The 22,139-nt window shown below is 44.4% G+C and overlaps 1 protein-coding gene and 1 long non-coding RNA gene across 4 annotated transcripts in view; one reads left to right on the top strand and one right to left on the bottom strand.

Annotated features, from left to right (window-relative positions):
* Positions 1–13,167, bottom strand: part of B3GAT2 (beta-1,3-glucuronyltransferase 2) — a 20,866-nt gene extending 7,699 nt beyond the window's left edge. Inside the window, exons 1-2 of the mRNA XM_033054114.2 lie at positions 12,568–13,167; positions 541–685 (exon numbers count right to left, since the gene is read on the bottom strand). Coding sequence (XP_032910005.1) covers positions 541–685; positions 12,568–13,107 — 685 coding nt within the window. The 5' untranslated portion in view covers positions 13,108–13,167. The remainder of the gene's footprint in view (positions 1–540; positions 686–12,567) is intronic.
* LOC116993489 lies at positions 9,462–22,139 on the top strand. 3 transcript variants are annotated; one of them, XR_004417305.1, is made up of 5 exons: positions 9,462–12,418; positions 18,320–18,482; positions 19,420–19,640; positions 20,771–21,050; positions 21,822–22,139. It is a non-coding gene; the product is annotated as an uncharacterized LOC116993489 (long non-coding RNA). The 3 variants fall into 3 exon arrangements; XR_004417306.1 differs by having other exon boundaries at positions 18,320–18,522; XR_004417307.1 differs by lacking the exon at positions 9,462–12,418 and adding an exon at positions 12,782–12,865.

Genomic DNA, 22,139 nt, shown 5'->3' with positions numbered 1-22,139 from the left:
AGAGCTGTGTGGTGTGCAAACTTCACTGCAGAAGATTGATTAGATCCATTGAAGCTTTTCTGCCTTCATCTACCAGGCGACAGCTGTCAGTGATTTTTCCCCTCAGCCCAGTGTTTCAAGCTATATCCATCTACAGTTATCACTGTCATTCTGAACAACCAGTGCAACATTAATAATTTTGTAGCATTTTACAACAATAGGTCTAAGAAGGTCTGCATTTATGCTGCCTGGTTTAGATTAATGACAAAATGACAGGCAGGGACTCCTTGCAAGAATTGCTAAGATGAACTAATTTACAATTAACTTGTTTCAGACAGACAATTCATACAACATGAAAGCCAAGCTGCCACATAAAAATAAAAACAAATTAAAGTAAGTTCAGATACCACCAAGCAGCAAATTAATTAGACAATATGTACAAGCTTAGACTTCCAGGATAGTTAGTGACAAAGGGCTGCACACTCTGCCAGCACTTCGGAAGTTTAAGAAGCTGCTTAAATTGAGAAATGGAAACACTAATGTATCATAAATGATCCTCACCTGCCATGTCAATAGCAAAGGGCCTGTCAGCTCTCCAGCCCGTGTACCAGCCGACGACCTTGCCGTTCTCCACGACTGGACGCTCGTAGCGCCGGCCCCCCACCAGCCCCACGGGCCACACCGACACCTTGCGCGTCGTCCGCATCTGCAAGAGGCAGGCACAGCGTCACTGCACGCTCCCAGCCGGCTTTGCCGTGAGTGCTGCTGCAAACCCACAGGAATCACCAAGGCTAGAAACTCAAAAGCAATTCTAGCTTACAGATTGCAACCCAAAAGCTGCATGTGCCCAGTCATTTTCTGTGAAATCTCCAGCTCTTCAGTCCATAGGCATCTCAATTCTACTTTAAATACCCTATTCATAATGTCTGTTATACCAAGAGATTTTAGAGCTGTGAAAAAACAGGGCTTTTTTCTTGTTTGTTTGGGTTTTCAAAGGCATAGTAGATCTTTTTTATCTGCAAGACTACAGCATTCTGGCAGTGGGCTTATGTCTATAGATTGCTGAGATACTGTAGAAACCCAGTGATAGAAGACGTTATAATAATGATTAATACACACTTCACTAGGACAAGTACAATTAGTTTGGGATTTGTTAAAAATGCATTGAATAGAGGAAATTATGACCCGCAACTCTTTCCTACCTGCAGCTGACCTGAGATGCAGTTCAGCTCTATTAAGGATTCATGAAAAAGATTGCTAGGGCTAAGTATTTTTGACTTCTGTATTTTCCCTTTAAAAGCTCTGCTAATTTCTGAGAAGGACAAAAAGCAGGCCAGGCAGCATGCTTATTATCACCAGCAGCAGTTTTTTCTAGTGGTGTACATTAACTAAATGCGAAACTGGAAATGTGATCCTTATCTAACATAGAAGAAGCCGTAAGTATGAAAAAAATGACCGTAGGAAGAAGTATCCATGATTGATAGCTCAAGTCACTTCAAGAAGGGCATTGAGGTGCTGGGGCATGTCCAGAGAAGGGCAGCAAAACTGGGGAAGGGTCTAGAAAGTGAATCCTATAAGGAGCAGCTGAGGGAGCTGGGGGTGTTTAACCTGGAGGAAAGCAGGAGACAACTGTCTGAAAGCAGGGTGGAGCCAGGTGGGGGTCAGCCTCTTCTCCCAGGTAACATTAGGAAACAGCCTCAGGCAGAGAAGGTTCATTCAGGTTGGCATCAGGAAAGAAAGGGTTGTCAGCCATTGGAATGGGCTGCCCAGAGAAGTGATGAAGTGACCATCCGTGGAAGTGTTCAATAACCTGCATGTGGCATCAATGGTTTCATTGAGATGGTGTTCAGGCAAAAGCTGGACTCAGTCTTGGAGGGATTTTCTAACCATAAAGATTATGATTCTGATTCAGTGACTTCAGCTAACTAGTTCAATGGTCCATTTTCTTCAGTAAACAGGAGATCATATGACACAAATCTTGACACACTGCTCCCCATGGGAAAATGAGACAGCCTGGCGTGAGAACTTGAGCAAGCAAGTGCACCAACACAGCAACTTGCACAACTTAACTTCACTGGTTCAAAAGCCACTGTTGTAACTACTGTGCTTTAAATATGGTTCTATTTAGACAAGTATCAAACTGTTTCAGTGTAATGTGGGCTTAATTTGATCTATTCTAAAAACAGTCTCATCTTTTGTTGTAGTTGAGACTTATTCCTTGGGGAAAGGTTATCCCTTTTTCCTTCCAAGCACTCCTCTCAGCAAAAACAAACACAGTTTTACATATTTGTAACTGCAGTCCCCTATCGATGGATGCTGAAGTGAAAGACAACTTCGGTTAAATATTAAACACTTCCCTCTCTCTCTGCCAAGGTGAAAGATTTATCATGCATATCATCAAGACTCACAGGAGTTGCACCAGCAAAAACAAAGATGTCACGTCAGCATGGTTCACATTTCTAAGCTAGAAACATTAGCAGATTCTTAGAACTTTCACATAAAGTATAAAAAACATATTTAAAAATCCACAATAATGTAGGCACACACAGAAGAGAGACATGTACCTTCTCTCCCTCCAATTATTTGTGTATCTTCAGATTTGTTTATCAAAACTTCCTCTCTTCCTCCCAATAACTGTTGCAGCAAGCCAGAACATCTCACTCAGTAGAGCAGCCCATAGCACATAAGGGCAGGGTATGTATTCAGCTGGCAACACAGGGAATTCTCATGATAAGGATTCTGTCCAAGCCATTGCCTGGTTAATTGCCAGTGAGAGACTGCCATGAATCTTTCTAAGGTTATTGATAAACATATTTACCTGCAACTGTTCTCCCTGCTTAAGGTTAGCTTTCCAATCTCTCCTCCTCCTCTGTGTAGGAGATGCAGAGTTAGTGATTAGCTATTTGGATAAGGACATCAACCTATCCGTCTCATGACACACCTCTTTTGCTTATTTTGCTAACAGCAAAATCCAAACATCCAAACATACCAGACATGGACACAGAGAATCATCCTGTTGGGCATGTCTACACAGCACCATCAAGCTACATTCACCCAACTGTGCTACACCAGTAAATACCACAGGATAAACAGACACGATGGCATTAATACCTCCTGGAGGGTGTGGATACCTGAACAAACTATTAGTGTTCAGAATTGCAGTACTTTGGCCATCGTGTGCCAACTGTCTGTACCTAAACTCAAAATGCCACAAGACAAGGGCAGGCACACCCTGACTGCCCGAGAGTGGCCAGGGCACAGTGCACGCATGCCCTGTCTGTGGGCACAGTGAAAGCGTGGGCAGCTGTACTGCAAAATGAGCCAGGTTACACAGGACTTCTGAACAGGGTCAATAGTGGCCTCAGCATCTATGCTGGCAGAATCAGATGGACTTCCATTAATATTCTACAATACACAGTGTATTGGAAAATCTTGTCAATTAAAAGTATCTCACTTCATAAAACCAGCATGAAATGACCCAAGAATTTTTACATTAATAGTCTTGGGTCAATCTCAGTGTCTATGAGTTATATCAGTAAAGCCACCACACATCAGAAGCAAGTAATCCCTTACAGAGCTCCTACTTTTGTCCTTGGGTGACTATTCTCACAGGTTGCATTTTTGAAGAATGAAATAAGCAGGTGTCAAGAATACAGCAATTCCTTTAAGTAAAAGCTGAAAGAACACATCTAGCCCGGTATTTATGCTAATTCTGAAATTCCTCACGGCCTTGGGATATGCTAGGCAGATGAAAGTAGGAATATTTCTTTTAATCTTCTGAGAATAGCATTACTGCAGTTAACATACTGATATGTGAAGGCTGTATTTATGTGTGATGGGGAAAAAGCTATTATTTGGATTAAAAGGCCAGCTTGCACCTGAAATTTTATGCTACTAATCATCGTGACACAAAAATGTGATTCAAAAATGTGTTAATTCTGAATAGCTTTAGTGCCATGGGTTAAACAACTGCCAAAAATCCTAGGACTTAAAAACAGCTTCCTAAATGACTCTTCTCTCGTTGTAATGACAGTGGTAGCACAAGTTGTGTTAACACTCAGCAGTTTAAGTCCTGGTGGCTTACATGAATGGTATTCATCTTACTTACACTTCTCTCTTTGCAAGTTAAGCCTCTGCTCTGTCCTAGTCAGACTTCTATAGTTAAGGAGCAGAGATAGGACCCCACTGGCAAGAATCATCCTGCCTGGCTTGGACAGTTCTTTTAAGGTAGAAATGCTTTTGTCCTCTATTTACTTTTTGAAAGGGGGTCTTGGGCATAGGAGGAGAATGATGGACTGGGTGGGGAAGATGGTAGAACAAACCTGAATGAAGGAGGAGGAGGAGGAGAATTGGGAAGGAGTGGGCAGGGAAATGACAGGAGAGATGAATAACAATTGACCAAAGAAATGCCAGTGAGGTGATGGGCATACAACAGTAAATATAGTAACAGCAGAGTAATCACCGCAGAATGGCAAGCAAAATGCAGGAAATGGAGCTGAGCAATAAAAGACAGTGATAAAAGCATTGCTAAATTTAGCATCTCATTAGTCAATCAAGAAAAGCTGCTTAATGGGATGTGCTGGACTGATGGATAGGGAAGATACCAAGCCAGTAACAAAATATAAAAGCCCAAGGGGAATGAAGGCAAATGACAGAGGAAAGGAAACATGGCTGTACTTCCTACAGTGAGAAGGCTTCCAGACTGGAACAACCATCCTGATGCTTTTGCAGCATGATGTCAATGTGTTAGTTTGGGATTCAAAGCCCTCTGTGAGGGCAAACCTGCTGCCACACCTTGTGAGTTTTTTTCTCCCCATCATTTTAAGCCCCATGTGATTTTTGATCTGTCCTGGTCAGGCTACAGGTTCACATTCAAGCTCACCATCCTACCCCACACCCCTGCCCATCACAGTGATACTCCAGCAGATTTCTATGCAAAATTCCAATTTATTATTATCAAAGACAGGATCTAGAACTCCTTCACTACAACATTTCCTCAGGACAAAATTTTATGGTTTAAAGCATAAGCACAGCCAGGTTCCCTGTCAGTACTCACACTGCTCTCTGCATTACTCATAGGGCATTTAAAGCCAAATTCTGCTTCAACAAAACTTATATGAAAGCACTATAGCTCAGACAGACAGCTCAGCAGCAATGCTGTGCCTGTTTACAGAGGCTTTGGACAGAGCTTCTGCCTCCACTTACCATCACTTCAAAGGAGGTGCTGAGGCATAGAAAACCTGTGCCAGTGGCTTTTGTGTTTCAGGGACTGGGATGCTTAGGGGTTAGGAACAGCAAAAGGCAAGTTTGTTCTTGGCTAATTTGACTATGAAGGGTATCCTCCATGGCAACACTAGACGGGATCTACAAATCAAAAAAATTATCATTCATTGATGCAGCCTCCTCTGCAGCTCCACTGAAGGTGATCTGCTTCACCATCTTCCCTGCTAGAAAGCTTTCTTTCCAAGCACCTGCTTCTGCTGATTTGTACACAATCTACATTGCAGAGGGAGGATAGATTAATTCCCCCTTTTCTCCAGCAACAATTTATATATAAGGTACAATGATTAATGTTTCTAAATTTTACCAGCATCCTTGGGCACAAATGTCAGTATTGCTTCCCTGCAGAAGAAAACTGTACCAAATTTAACTAAAGCAGTTAGCAGCCAATTTCTGTGGACTGGGACAACTTCCAAAAGACTTGCTACTCATTTTACTTCTGGGCCCTTCTATTTACTGGTTGTCTCATTCTACTCCTATCATTCTACTAGGTTGTGTTCACCATACCTCTAAAGAGCTGCTGACCCTGTGTAATTAATTTCACAGTAACAGTATCAGTTTCACAGGTAAAGCTGCTGCTGCCAGTGCAGAAACAGAGAGTACTTGGTAACCAAGCATAGACCAGTTTCAAATAGCCTTTTTTTTTTTTTTTTGGGTCACTGTTTCCTCTCATTCTTAAACTATTTCATTCTCTGCCAGTCTTTTCTAATCCAGCCTCTTTAGCATAGGTATTACATGTCTATGTGGAAGAAAAATGTCAGTGTGCATTTAAAATCTGTCATGTACTCCTAAATCATTTATATACTAGAAAGGTATTTAATGCACTGCTAACTCATATTTGGTTCACTTTTTATTCTGAAGAAAATAACTAATGACTGCCAGCTAATATTTAATTCTGTCTAGACTACTGAATGTTATTTTTAAGACTATTATAAAAAAAATCTGATTTTTCCAAACAGCTCCAAGAGATACAACAAAAGATTTTCATGTTATCAAAGATAAAGAGATTCACTTATACTACTTTTAATTCTTTTGCATAAATATATCCATTTAAAAATACACAGAAGTTAGCTTAATACAGTGTATAAAGATTAGGACAGTTACGTGTTATTGAAGGAACACTAACCCTTCCCTGGTCAAAGTTGGAATAGATAGTAAATATTCTCTTCTATAATACATTTTTTGAGTTCCCCTCAAAATATTTTACAAAGATGATCACAGGAAAATTGAAGCCTGTGTGACATGCAATGCCTGCAAGTATTTCTGTTCTATTTTTAATAACAAGGAATTCTTTTTGTAGGGTACTGAAATGGCTGTTAAAAGCCATTAGAATATCTGCCACCTTCATACACGCCTTTTGATAGGGAACGTCAGGGACACAAGAAAATTCTTTCTGTCCCAATCTGCGGCTCTTTGAATTTTAAGCTACCTGTAAAGACTACCTCATCTTAGGGAGAGCAGGATGAGCTCTGTCCTGTCACACCTCCTTTCCAGCTTCAGCTCTACTATGGTATTCAGGGCACTCTTCTGCAGGCAACAGCTACAACAAATTGAATTCTCGTCCACAACTCAGTGGGCAATAAGACTAACTGCTAAGCTACTGAAGTTTGGGTTGGGTTTTTTTTTGTGCCTTAGAAATGGCAGTTAGGGCTGTGAACTACTCTGAATTCAAGAGTAGCTGAATTCAGAGTAAGGCTGTACCCACATCACACCTTAGAGTGTGGATTTCTCTACGGAGACCCAGTCTGCAAATCCTCTCCTTGCACTCAGAGAAGACAGTGAAATGTGCCACACTTGCATGCTCTAGGATCCCAACAAACATTGCTATGAAATTCTGGACATTGGTGAGCAGAAGCCTGGGGGTGGCAGGGAGGGAGAACATCATTTTAGATATGAGCATTTTGATTTCAAATGTATCTCAGTTAAGGTGTTTGAGCAAAACACAAGCAAAAAAGTGACAGAAATAACCTAGACAAGAATCTCTAAAACACAGTGCATTTTTGAACACAGCAAGCTCACTTTCAGACAGATACTGAGGACCTTTGCTCCTCTTCTTGTACTCCTCATGCTGCTCACCCCTCACCTTCAAAGGTTTCAGGGCAATCTGCACAATCAACAGCAGAGAGAATCTGCAACGCTAATTCCTCCAATTTGCATACATATCCAAACATGGACCATGGCCATTGGCCAACTGCATGTTTTGACATGGAAAGATCAGAGAAAATGCCTGAGACATAGAAACACAGGAATTCTGTTAAGAGTTAAAGGAAGGGAAACTTAGCTGTCTATCTTCAGTTTCCAGTGCCTAGGTTAATCCTGTTTTAAAAATCTCTCTGTGAAGGTGGAATGCCAGTATTATCTAAGGTTTTTTCCTCTGGAAGTTTAAAAATGTGAGATCAGCAGTTGCTAGGCATCAGTCACGATATTACAATAAATTGCATTCAAGAATAAGATGAAGCACAAATGCACCAGAAACTACAAGAGTCACTCCAAAATGAATGGCCTGTGGTAAAAAATAGAAGCTATGGTGAGTCATGTAGAAACATTTGTAAAACATCTTAAACATAATAGTTGGAATTGCAGCCTTCTCTGAGGCATTTTTATGAATGCAGGCTGACTTTAAACTTAACAGGTGTTTTTGGAAAGCAGACTTGTTTTTGATGGAGAGATGCACAAGGACACCTCCAAATGAATAGATCATACCTGAACAGAAAATACATAAATTATTTCTGAGGTCTAGATCACAAAATAATAAATGACAAAATACAATATGCCAGAACCACAGGCATTAAAGTAAAAGCATGATTTTTCACCTGATCACCACTACCGTCTCAAGCAGAAGGATTGGGAATAACTTAAAAGCCACACCTCTACTCCTGGAAATTTCTTCATCATTCATCACCATGCAGCCCCATTTAGTACTCTAAAGAACTTCACAATCACTGAACAGGTTGGTTCCTTCCCTGCAGTCTTCATGGAAAATTAACCTTTCCTAACAAAATGCTAAAGTGAGCCAAAGCTGTAGCAGCAGAAAGACAAACCAGGCTTTCCACCTTATTGTAGAAAGGGCAACTAAAATTGTTTAGACCATGCCCAGTTTGACTTTGAGGATGTAGTTTCACCAGTCAAAAGCTGATCTATCCACCTACATGCCATCGAAGATCTTAGGAAAAAAGATAATTATAAACAACACCCAAGGGCTTCAGATTTACTACAGAAGGTGATGTTTTCCAGACTACTGTAAGCTGGGTTTTTTTCTGATTTCCACGAAATACACTTGTCCTAGGTCTACTGGGACCAGCTCACTCCACATCAAATATAAAGTACATAATTTCACGATTATAAGCTGCACTGTTTTGACTAAAATTTTGGTCCAAACTCAAAGTGCGGCTTATAATCAGGTGCAGTTTATATGTGGACAAAGAACAAAAAGTTGCTGTTTTAGTTTGGAGGACGGGTGTCTGCTGAGAAAGGCAGGAACTTCTCTTTGAAATGGAGAATGTAAACCCCTTCCCTCCAAATTATTATGATTTTGAAATCAAGGGGCTTTCAGGCAAAAATATGGGAATTAGAAATAACAGTTCTTTTCTAGGGAAATTAAAATAGAAATACAGTACTACAAAGAAACAAACTGCAAACCCTGACAGAGTACAGCCTGACACCCCGTCAGGCAGGGTGTTGGTAGCAGTCCCATTAAATGGTGGCTGCATCCTCCTGCAGTGACAGATGTGGGTCAGTTGGAGCAGTGCTCCTGCAGAAGGTGCAGTTTCCCTCTGGAGGTCCAGTGGTGATGTGGAGAAATCCGGTTTTCCTCTGGAGTCCAGTGGAGAAAGGGGGTCCCTTAGTGCCCCAAAACCTCTGTTTTTATCTTGGTAAGAAATGTTGGGCTCTTCCCCCTGGCTGGAGCAACTTCCAATGGGATGAAGTAATTTTATCAGTCACACAGTGGGACTCAATGGGCCATTAGCAGAAAATGACTATCTGGAGGAAGGATGGGTTGTGAAAAGATAAAGAACAATGCCCTGCCTGGTTTCCATGGATGGCCCATTAGCAGAATATCTGCTGTTGAGATAAGGATCACTGCCCCCACCCTCAACAGATGGTGATAGAATAGATACCTTTTATCACACTCTGTATTGTACCGTGCGGCTTATAATCAGGTGCGGCTTATATATGGACAAGAATGAAAAGTTGCCGACACTCGGAAGTGCGGCTTATACTCAGTGCGGCTTATAATCGTGAAATTACTGTACTCATTCCTATAAGCACTGAGCAGAAGTACTTTGGACAGAGATTAGAATTTCTTCATCAAAACCTCTCTGAAGTATGCCATGGCATTCCATGTCAAAGCATGCTCCTTTTTGACCTCATGGTTTATACACTACAACTCACAGTACAGCCTTTGCTGATCTTGCTTTGTGAAAAGGCTCCATCTCCTGTAAGGACACCAGGGAAACCCACAGAAAAAGAGCTGCCTTAAACACAATCCTTCACAACTGTGCAGTTCCCTTGCTCGCCTTCTGCTTGTTTGACCTCTGAGCAAAACACATCCCTAAGGCAAATGTTCCTCTCATGCTGGCTTTACAGCCCTGACCAGCCTTGGTTCCCATCTCCCCGAGGCCTCACCAGCTTTGACTCAGCAGTAAGCCATAACAGAGGACAGACCTGCTGCCTCATAAACCAGCAAATGTACACACCTGCCTGCACACAGCACTGCTGGCACTGTGGGGCCTGCACACCCCTGTGCCCGTGCCAGTGACATGCTGGGAGTCACACAGCCAGCACAGCATGGTGCTAGGATGAGAATTCAGAGCTCCTGTCTCATCCTCTGACGTTTAAACTACTCCCTGCTAGTGAGCAGACTAGAGTTTATCAGACCTTTTTTGGGAAAACAACTGCTGGTCTGGAGAATTATTCCTGCCAGGGCAACAAACTGAAAAAACTCCCTCTCAGGTACAGTTACCACAATCTTCAGAACAGGAATTACTACCAGATTTTATCTGCAAACAATGCATTGTGAAGCTGTTTTTTTAATGTTTGGAGAAGACAATTTACGCTCATAAGTCAATCAATCGCTGAAGGAGAGATCAGGATTTACCACAGAGCTGTCAAGCCAGAATCCATGAATACATGGATTTTCTTTTATCGAGTCACAAAGCAACCAGCCCTCTAGCAGTGTCTCGACTGAAAAATCAGGCTCCTGGCTCACTCCAAATGTAACCTCCCACACGTAAAGGCACATCCCGCTGGCAGAGCCTGCCAATGGACTTCCGTTCCCTTTGCCAGGTCGGCAAGGCATTCCCCGTGGCACCACCAGTGGCATCCCAGAGACCCTGCCAACAGCTCGTTAGTGACCCCAAAACACAGACACAGGAACTTGCAGCAGCAGCTGAAGCAAAAGCTCCTTCTCTGCTCCTGTAACTGAGCTTTCCAAGCTCCCCATTTCTCAGGGAAAACACTCATGCCTGCATGTCTGCCAGGCTCAGAGCAAACAGCTCTTTCCCAGCAGCTGAACGCAGGGGAAGGGGAAGCCCTAGGGCTGCAGAGATTATGCTGGAGGTTACAGTTCTTTTTAGCAAGAGGAAACACAGGTTGTCTGTTGTGCTTGCAATTTTCAAGGTTAACCCTTCAGACAGCTTTATCCCTTCACCTTCCTGCATTTCCTAGCTAGTTAGAGAGGTAATTTGTACCTTTCTGTTTCATGATTCACAGCAATTAGTAGAATAATAATAGAAATTTAAAAGGATAAATGTGACCAAATGTGATTATTCTTTTCAACAGCTGTGGAGCACTCAAGAGAAATGCCAGCCAATACTGTTCCCTTAGCTTGTCCCTAATGTTGGTACTCAACAACAAAAAACTAAAAAAACCCCAAACAAACAGTAGGTATTTGTCTCCAAATATCTTCTGTCCCCCATTACTCATTATGCCAAACTGTGTTTTCCATTTCAATTAACAGAATCCCTAAGATTCAGTCAAATTAGCGTTATTTCTATAAATACACATGAGCACTCCCAAAAACATCAAAGACGGGTATGTGAAATTACTCTGCATTATAATGCACTAAGCACAGCTATGAGAATTTTAAAATATCAATTGCAACAAAGGTTTAGCCTCTAGGCAAAGGTCCTTAAATTAGCAGCTTCAATGCTGAATGCCAAGTGGGCAAAAGAAGTAGGGCATCGCTGCTGAACGGGGATCCTGCACCTGCCCACACACTGGGAATGGAACGGGATGCATTACGAACCCAAACACAAACGAGCCCTAAGCATTTCTGAAACAGTTTTCACTAGGGAATTGCGTGTGCTTCGCATTTCTGTGTATCACGTTCACTTTAACTCACGGACTGCAAAGCAGCGAGGAAGAGCTCAGCCAGCGGCAGGGGATGGGTGCTCACCTCGAGCTGCAGCACAGGCAGAACACACACAGCAGCACGCCTGAAGTCCTGGGCTGCCAACTTACTTTCCCGTTTCCCTCCCTCATTTCCCTGCCAAGGTTACTCTCCTAGCTGTCACAGAAGATGTACATGATCTTTCTTCTACTGTTTTATGTCCACTTATTAAACACCCTCCTTCCTACCAGGGGGAACCCAGAAAGAAAGCTGGATACCCTCTGCCCCGAGCGCTTGCCAGTTCCCACCGAAATGAAACAAAGCCCTTCACCAAGGCGAGGCAATGAAGACAAAACCAGGTCCCTTCACAAAAGAGACTCCTGAAAGGGAGTTCAGTCGTTACACAAGCGATTTGCTGCTTTTAAGAGCGAAAGGCTTCAAAAAAAGGCAACTCCACGTGAAGAAGCCGGCTCTGGCTTAGTTCATTAGCGCCAAGTAAAAAACTGTGAAGGATGGCGACTCCCGATGCGAGTTTGCCCTACAGGGAGAGGGATGCAGCCTGAAAAAACAAACCAAAGAGCACTTTTCAACCCAGTTTTAACAAAAACACGTGATCCCTTACATAAATCTTAAACTTGCCTCGCTCGGCAGCAAAGTGAGAAAACAGCAGTAAAAAGTTGGGGGAGTATAGAGAGGAGCGACAAGAAACTTAAAATCGAGAGAGCGGTGGTCACACAGAGGCAGCCCCGGGGAGCCCAGGTGCGGGATGGGCGCTGCAAGATCTCCGGGCGTGGAGCGGGCTTGACTCCCCCTGCCCGGAGTTTTTGGGTAAGGGCCACGAGCGCGGCGCAAAGCGGGGATGGGGCACGGCCCCGAGGGAACCTGAGGAGGGGGAGCGGCGGGGATGGGGACGCGGCGGGAGGCGCAGGGAGCGGCGGAGCGCGGCGGCCGAGCGCACCCCCCTGTCCCGCACGCACCTCCTGGAACAGCTCCAGACTGTAGGTGTTGTCGTCGTCGGCGAAGAAGAGCACGCCGGGCTGCGGGGGCGGCAGGTGCTGGTGCCGCTGCCGCAGCCAGGCCAGGCCGGCGTTGCGCTGCTCGGTGGCGCGGGGCAGCCCCGGGCGCTTGTAGCGGCGCGGCGTGGGGACGTGCAGGTGCGTGCAGGGCAGCCCGGCGCCCGCCACGAAGCGGGTCACCAGCTCGCTGCGCGCCGCCGCGTCCTCCACCAGGATCCAGTGGAGCCGCGACACCTGCCGGAAGGTGTTGGCCAGGCGGGTGAGCTCGGCCTTCTGCACCGGGCGGCTGTAGGTGGGCGTGATGGCATAGATGGTGGGCAGCGCGGCCTCGGGCCGCCGCCGCGGGGCGGGCGGCCGCGCCCCGCCGCTACCGCCCTCGGCCCCGCCGCGGGGCGACAGCGCGGGCAGCGGCGCCCGGCTGCTGTCGATGTCCAGCACGATGATGACGATGAGCACCCAGGGCAGCAGCAGGAGGAAGCGGCTGAAGAGCAGGGACTTCATGCTGCCCCCGGCGCCCTCCCGCCGCGCCGCCGCTCAGCGCGGCCCCATAGACGGGCGCGGCGGGGCTGCCCCAGCGCTGCTCCGAGGGCAGCCCGGGCGGCGAAGGCGGCGGCCGGGGCGGGCGCCGGGCGCTCCCTCCGTCCCTCCCGCGGGCGCGGGGGCCGCCGGCGGCGCGGGTCGGGTCGGGAGCCCCGCGGTGCCTGAGAAGCCCAGCGGGGCAGCTCCCGGCCCCGCTCCCGCCGCGCCTCTATTCCGCCAGCGGCCGCCCTTCCTCCTCCTCTTCCTCCTCCCGCTTCACCCTCGGCATCGCCGGAGCGGGGCTCGGCGGGGGGCTCTGGGGAGACGCTCCTTCTCCTGCGCTTCCCCGGGCGGCTCTGGCGGTGCGCGGGGGCGGGGAGCGGAGGGCGGGGAGGCGGAAGGAGGGTCCCCGCGGGCGGGGGCCGGGGGGGCTCCTGCCCCGCCCCGCTCCGGCCCCCGGGGCTCGGGGAGCTCCGCGCTCGGGCTCCGGCCGGCGGGGACGGGGACTCGGGCGGCCACGGGGCGCTGCTCCTCTCCGCGGCGGGCGACAACTTCGGCCGGTGTCCGGGACGCCTTCCCTGGGACAGCGATGGGCCGGGCAGGGCTGGGGCAGGCGGACGGGTCCATGCCCGACGCGTACTTACCCCTCGGAGCGGCGGAGAGCCGCTCGCTTCATTTCTGCTTCGGTTTGGGTTTAGGGTTTTTTTCCTACCTCGGCCGAAGTAAGAAGTTGTAAATAAGGCGGTGGTTTTCCGCAGCTCCCCTCAGTGCCCATCAGTCGGTGTCGCCTCCCGCACTGCCCGCGCTCCCTGGACTGCATCTCCCCCGTTGTTCGGGTGTGCAGCTTCCCCGGACATCGCAATGACTTGAGAGCCTCTTAAAAAGCATACGTTTATCAGAATTTCATAATAATCCGCCTGTCTTTATTTGGAGAAAAAGGCATTCATCAGGTGCTGCTGCTACACGCATGAAATGCACAATCTAAAACGTCTTATAAATCCTTTCCTCACAGGGAAGTTTCCGATGCATTTTTCAACACTCCCTGCTGTCATAACTAAACACTTCCTTACAGCTTGAATTATGCTTTTAAAACTTCATGCTGCATAGGAGCACAGAAGCACAGCAGTAGAGTTTGCAAATTACTGAATTCTCCACGATTCTCTGATTAAAACGTAGAGATCTAATGAAGTTCTCACTGGCTTATTTGAGATAAGAAGTAGAATGACTCGTCAGTGATACTTTGATTTTTGGTAGGAATAGCATGGCTTGCAGAAATCGGGGATGGCTGCACGCCAGCCTCCTGGTCTTACACCACCGCTTTCCTTCCTGTTTTATATTCGTCCTTCACATTTGCATGTGTATGACAAATGTAGGTAATGTGGACACTATGTCTATCTATCATTCATATCTATCCCAAATCGATTTGTTATTCAAAAGGACACACGGACAGAGGACATCGAACTGATGTAATGTAAGCTGAAATTCAGGAGAAAGTGGGGGCGACACCTGGCTAGCACTGAACATCTGAATGAAGAAACATCTGTGTAGCAGAGTGCTAATTTGTGTTAGCACGTCTAGTGGAGGAGTGGAAGGGTTGTCATGTGATTAATGAAATAATATGGAGGAATGGAGCAAGCATAAACAGTTCAATACATTCAAATCAAGAACATCTCAGACACAAAATTACAGTTGCCAGTTTTATGCTGATACAGTTTATCTAGAGGACGATCACCTGAACTGTCTCTCTCCAGTGACTGAGCACACCATTGTGTTCCCATTTCCAGTACAATTCTATTTACAGAGATAATTCGTTCAAATAATGCAAACATGTGTATCAAAGCAACATACCGAGTAGATGTCGCTTGTTCTCATTTGCAAGTCAGCAATCATTTGGAGAAGTTAATTCTAAGCTTGCCACTTCTAGATACTCTATGATACCATGTCAGGATTCTTAAAAACTTATTGGGGCAGAACCCAGAAACTAAAGGTTACAAATGGATCTGTTTAATTAGCATTCTTTACAGCCAAACTTATTGAAATATTTTTAAATACTGTTTTTTCTATTTATATTACCTTTCATCCAAAAATATTATCTTTAGCCAACTTGTGTCTTGTATTCAGAGCCTATAGGGGATACTTAATAGTTTATGGCTGTAAGACCTTAGTAAAAGCAGCAACAGGAGTAGCTGAATGTAATTGCAACCGTTTAGGAAGGAGCACAAACACCACCAGGGAGGTTATCCCGATGAACTGTGAGGTGATCTTCCATCTCTTTAATTGTATTCCTGAAAGCTGGTAACTCTGTGTCTCTACACGTACTAACAAATACTTACTCCCTTTACTACTATCACGGCCGCTGTAAGAGCAATCTGAGACACGTGGTGGTTATTGGATTACAAATTGCAACGACATTTTCCCCTCAGAACCATTGTAACATTTTCAGGTGCCACAGAACAGACTGGGAGGTCATGAGCCAGATACATCAGCTGTGATACCAAATAATGCAGCAGCATTTTGTTCGCTTCACGTGCAGATTATTTTAGATGGAATGGTAAATCATAATGAAAGCCCTACATACAAGCCAACTGCTATTTGTTAAATTGTTGCTTCTTGATAAGCAAAGCAGAATGTTCTTCCTCTGGAAATTGGAAGAACCCAGTCAAATTACAACTCCATTTGTAGGGGCAAACTGTCCACAGAGATAGTTTTTTCAGCTGAACACCTTAGGACTGGTTATTATAAAAAATGTCACATTTGATTTGAGGCCTCAGGTGCAACTGTGAAACAAAGGATGAGTTTCTAACTTGTGATGGATGGTACCAATCACTGTGTGACTCAGGCTGTTCCTATGGTTTCACACATAGTATGCAGCACAGTGCATATTCTGGGTAGTATCAGAATGTGTGGGCAGGCATTTCTCTTTAGGATCTGGTCCAGAATTGTTTGTTTGCAGTAGTTTATGGCTTGGCTCATCTATTATGGTGTTGTGATTGCTGCCCCTGCTCTCCAAAGAATTTTTTCAGAGACGTGTCAGGACTTGGCATCCAATTTTTCATTTGTTTTCAAAAACCTCTGTCTCAGTTTCTTGCACTTCTTACCAGGATGCCTGACTCTGGCAGGAGAACGCTTGACACAGTCCTAGAAAGCAGCCTGTGTGTGCAAGTGTGCATATGCACACTCATTCAAAAGAAATGCCATCCCTAGGAACGCTCTCTACAGGCTCATGGAGGCTTCCTGTTTCAAACAGGAGCACACAGCAGATGTTGGCTGGATGCAGTCACAAGGCGTTGTGTAATGCTAGCCAGCAATTGTATGCCATGGCTCCTTTCTTCTTCACCACTTTCAGTCTTTACACTGTCTGTAGAAAAGGGTAGTTGTGGCAGGACAGTCACCTTAGCTGTGCGATAGATGTACTGTTCCACCATTCTTAAAACACTTCAGCTCTTTTTGCCTTTCTCCACCTCCTCAGGGTCACCCACCCATCAGGCAGCTCTGTGTGACACATCTCCTGCAGCCCAGCACTCCCATCCAGCCTCTCAGCTGGGCATGCCTGGCAAGGGACAAGCTGGCCAAGCCTTTTGCTTGCTCCATTTGAATTTTCCCAGTTTCTGAACATCAGGATTTGCTAAAGCTAGGTACATTAGGAACTATGTTGTTTGGGTTTTTTTCCCCAGTTATTGGAAAGTTGGTCTGAGTTATAAGATAGCATTTGAAATAAAGCTATTAAAATTTATTGTTTTCATAGGTTCTGCAGCTGATAGAACTATTCCAGTCTCATGGGAAGCAGAAGCAAAATCAGTTGGATAAACATATAAAAATGTGCAATTATTTTTAACTAGTAGATGAAACAATGCAGAGAAATAGTTTCTATCTCACATGGCTGTAATTGAATAGATTAAAGCCAAGGATGGTTCATTTCTTTGGGCTGTTTCATATTTTTCTTTCAAGAGCAATGACTGGTGGTGACTGGAGGTGGGTAATTAGCTCTGGCATGCAAAGGGGGCTCATCAACCTGGTTTCTGTGATGGGTAAATCCAGATGCCAGGTGACTCAAATCACAGCAGGCGAAAGAGTAGCTTGCCTGTCTGAATGAAATATAGGCAGTGTAGTTTCTAGTGTTCACAGTTACACCTTTTGGCATTGCTCAGTCAATCAAAATGTGTAATTAGCGAAAAAAAAAGGCATTGAGGCTGCATCCTACAGGAGTGTCAGAGAACATCCACTGTGTGCTACACACTCAAGGGTACAAGCCTGACCTCAGAAGAGTCACAGTGTATCCAGGGATTCAAATGAGAACAGATTTATTACATGTTAGTGAAGGCCCACAAGAACGATGTGTAAGCCAGCCATCCTACAGAGAAGGTGATGTTCTGCCATCTGACAGGCACAGATCACCACTCTAAGTGTCTGCACAGAGCTATCTTGGCATCAGCAAGGGGCAAAAAAGGTACAAAAAATGAAGCCACAGCACAGGACACAGCAAAAGCATGATTTCTTCTGTCCTCTTCTGCTCCTTTACACTTATTTCAGCCTCATTAGACTACCTAACAGTTTTTCTAAGAAAGCACATTTTCCTCTACTATCCAGTTATGAGAGCCCCTGAGAAGTTTAATCATCCAGCTGAGAAAAGAAAGCCCCACACCCTCACATAGGACACTGTGTCAGAAAACACAGGCAGGGGAGACTGGGCTGGACTTGCTGAAATAAGGTATAAGGGGTCTATGCTGCTTCAGAAATAGGAAACCACCCACCCAAGCTGACCATGAGAAGTAAGAGTGCACGTTTATCTATGCATGTAGGCCATTTTGAAATAATTTTCTCTAGTTCTTTGTTCCTTTTTCTAATAAGCCAACTTGTTTATCACTATAGCAACCAGTGACAGATTCCTGGAAAGACGAGCTGCAAATGCCCATTTGAACCTCTGTGGTCACGGGTGGTTGGTACGAGCAAAGTATCACACCTGCCCCCCAGAGCTCTGGAATGCCACGCAGGATAGGAGCAGGGTGAGGCAGGCATGACAGGGTGTGACACAGTGAGGGGGATGAGCAGAGTGAACAGGGCTTGAAGGAAGCCATCACGACACTAAACATTTTTATTTTAAATGAAAATAAACCCATTATACACAATGCAAAGTAAGTTTGAAGTGCAGAGCTGAATCCCGAACTGAAAAGATTCAATTATCCTTCTGTGGCAGAGCTCTGGTGATGAGAAATGGATGAGGTGGGAAATGGATGTACAAATAACCTACAGACACAGGTGTGGATGGAAATCAACACTCTCACCAAACATCTGCTGACAGCAAACACGCCTGAAACCTGTGCCAGTGACCTTCGTGCTGGAACTGAGCCACATTCCAGGTGACATCTCACAACTACAGCATTTGTTCAAGTGGCAAAGGTTTGTGGGGCTGAGCAAAATGTGATGTCCAGAGACAACCCTTGAGGGCAACATAGTTACACAAAAATTAAAATGTTTCCTTGTTTTTCAACCTAGAAAAATTCATGCACAAACCCTTTCCCCAACTTTCCCTCCCTCTCCTTCTCCCCCTGCCAACCCCTCACCCTCCCCCCACCACAGTTACAAGAATATTAGCAGAAATGCCAACTCTTCATCTTCTTTTAAATCTGCCTTTTTGGATAATATTGAAGAGGACCATTGTTATGCTGTTTGCTTCACCCTCCCCTGTGTTCAAGTAATTGTAGCACAAGTCCCCGAGCTCTCCTCATGTTCTGGTACCAACTCAGTTTTCTTATATTTTGAGTAGGCTCCGGTATGAAGAGATGAAAGTTAAAAGCTGTATGGTTGAAAATGCTACTTGACCCTTGGTCTTCTTATGAAGAGGACTGAATGTTTTATTCCATGGGGTTTTTTTTTTTTGTTTTTTGTAATGTAATGTTATATTAATGAGGTAATGTTGTTGTAGCACCAGTGTCCTAGCAAATGTCAAGCGAGCTTTTAAGGAGACATAGCTTCTAGTAGACTGCATGATACAGTAAAAAAAAAATCCAAGCAGATGAGTGTTCAGCTGTACAAATTTTTCTTTGGGTTTCAAAGAACCCTCAAAAAAAATGCCCTCAAAAGAGGAACAGTTTCAGAATACTCTATGAAATTACTCCTCATGAAGAAAATGTTTTCTTTTACCGTGTTGTGATTTTTTTTCTAAGGACCTCAAGCTGATAAATTTGTGTTTTGGCTTGGTTTGGCTTGGTTTAGTTTGTTTTTTGTCCTTGAGAATTCAAGGATTCGGCTCCAGTTTCTCTTGAAATCGGAACCTCCCACATCCTTATGTTTCAGACCTACTTGAGGCTTTATTGACAGAATGAATAGTTTTGGCATAACCAGGCACGGACTTAAACCAGCACTGCCAGATGCAAGCATGATTCTTCTTGACAAGCATGATTCTCCCTACCTGAAGACTAAATCAGTGCTGCATGAATCTGTTATCTTCTGTCTCACTGTTCAACACCGGATCTGGGCTGACAGTGGAAACACTGAGACAGCTTGCAATCACCATGGTAAGTGGGTATTATATGACAAGACTTGCAAACTCTCTTGCAAGGCAGCTGGGTGACACCTCATATTGTGAACCCGCAGACAGGAAAGTTTTTTGTCTTGGCCAGATTTCATCACATAATATTTATTTCTGGGTTGGCCCTTACCATAAGGAAATAACTGGCTGACACTACTCTGTTTTTTATAAAGATGTGTTTTGAAAATGGATGTTGAGAATGCATGTCTGAGGTGAAAAGTGGTTCATGGCATCTCTGAGTGATTTATGGCACTGTAGTGTTTGAGCAGTTGGACACTGTCATATAATTTCTGTCACCTAGGGCATACACATGCCTCCCCAAACCTGAAATTTGGGCAGCTAGCTGGCAAAACTGGGATATGTCTTTATCTTATGTGTGTTGTATAAGTAATTGTATCAGATCCTGGGAGACATTAGGCAGGCAATGTGAAAAGGCACATACGAACGTGTGATCTCCGTCCAATAACCCTACAGTCCCAAAACAGCCAAGGATTTATTATGGCTAGGGAAGAGCAGGCACCTTTTCAAATCATCTCCTCCCTAAGTTCCCATTTTTCTCTAGACAGGTCTTCCTGTATAAAATACAAATAAGAAAGAGAAGTTTTCTGCCTCCTGGTGCAGACTGTGAATGGTGGTGCTTCTAAGGCAGTGGAGATGGCATCCTTGTCTTGGATAAGGCAGGCCATGAAAAAAGGGTCACCATATATAACAACACCAAGCAGAAACTCATGAGCTGGGAGTGTTACTGAAACTCTGCCTCTTTTTTCCTCTCAAGTACTCTAGATGAAAAAGAAGGGACAGCTGGTCTTGGTCAGCACCCAGTTGGCCTGTACGCCTTGTCAATATGTCTGCGGATTACTGCTGCCTTTCCATCTGTTCATGGCATCTTCTCCCACACTGAACCCTAGCAGTGGCCATGATACTGTAAATATAAAAGTTACACAGTACCCTTGCACTGAATTTGCACACTCAGCTCGAGATTAGCTGGGTTTAGCGGCACTGAGGAACAGGCTCTGTGTTGGTGGTGTTTGCAGCACTGCCACTTAGCCACAGAGATAATATATTGTTCTTTCCCCTTTCACTCACCTTCCCAGTATTTCTTCTCTGTCTCAGCAGGATGTCCCTGGAGCCTTCCAGCTTGTCAAGCACAGCACACTGCTCTGTGCTTGAGAGCATATGGCCAACAAAACAAAGAGCTTGCAGCTGGAATTTGAATGTAGCACAAACTGAACTGCTTTAAAAATCAAGGTATGTCACTAGGAAGAAACAAATTGTAAAGATGCCAGACACAAAAGGAAATGTAGACAACCACTGGTCTCAAGCCAGGAGCAATTGTCTAAACTTCCCATGATGATAATCCAGCCATCTCCTGATGCAGTACCTAGCTGTGCAGATGGTAAGAAAGTTCTCTTATTTTACGCAAGCCTTACTGCTACTGTATGCTCATTGGTTACTGTCTCCTTGCAAATCAAAAATAGCTGAACACTTTCCCATTTATAGCAACATTTTAGACATCCAGCCCCCATACCTCCCCTTCATATCCACTTCTCTACAAAAAGCATTATTTCCTATAAATTGTTTTAAAAATTCATAATAAATAAAGGTCTTTTTACTATATCTGCCTACTTCTTAAAATGTGGACTTCAATACAATGAACATTGCTCTGATCAAGATCTAATCAGTGCCATGTCAAGGACAGTATTTAGCATACATGCCTTTCATATGATAATTGGTAAAGTTAGATTCTTTTTGTTATCTGTTATAGGCCCATTTCTACTGTACTCTTCCATAGCCAGGTGTTCTGTACATAATCCTACTCCCTCCTTTCTAAGGTGACCATATGGCTCAGGATTGTTCTTGTTCATGTCCTTTATCCTTAGACTTTTCCCCTCTCCTCACAAACTCACAAAATGTTTGGTGATTTCTGTGATTTTTTTTCACAGGAAAAGCAATTTGAGTAATTTCAGCTCATCTAAATATTCCTTAAAAGATTATTTTCTTATTCCTAGCCTTTTTCTTATTAATTTTAAAGATTATTAGCAGGTAGATCATAGTTAATATTTTTAGGAAAGATTAATTCAGTCCTATTTAAGCCATCATCTTTGAAAATCTAGTATTTGTGTTAATTTAATGGAATTTTAAAAGTTTTCTAAATTCTCCTTTTCAGTACCTGTGGAAAACAAGTCATCAACTTCCTCCTCCTCAAAAAGTTCTGATTTTGAAAACTTGTAGTAAGCCGACTGTCACTCTGAAATATGATCAACAAATTCCCCACAGGATCATCACAGAAGGCGTGGGGGAATATTTTTCATGAAAAGCTGGGATGAAATACAGCATCAGAGATATTTTCTGTAGGTTGCTGATAGGCTCATACACTCACTTCCCTGGTGGTTTTGTTTGCCTTTGTGCTTGCAGTTGATGCATGAGTGCAGGATAAGTGGGAGTAATACTTTAGTCAGGATGCAGGAATGCTCATTGGATGAAA

The sequence above is a fragment of the Catharus ustulatus genome, chromosome 3, assembly GCF_009819885.2.
Source record: "Catharus ustulatus isolate bCatUst1 chromosome 3, bCatUst1.pri.v2, whole genome shotgun sequence".
Taxonomy (NCBI): domain Eukaryota; kingdom Metazoa; phylum Chordata; class Aves; order Passeriformes; family Turdidae; genus Catharus; species Catharus ustulatus.
This window is presented reverse-complemented; position numbering and strand designations above follow the sequence as displayed.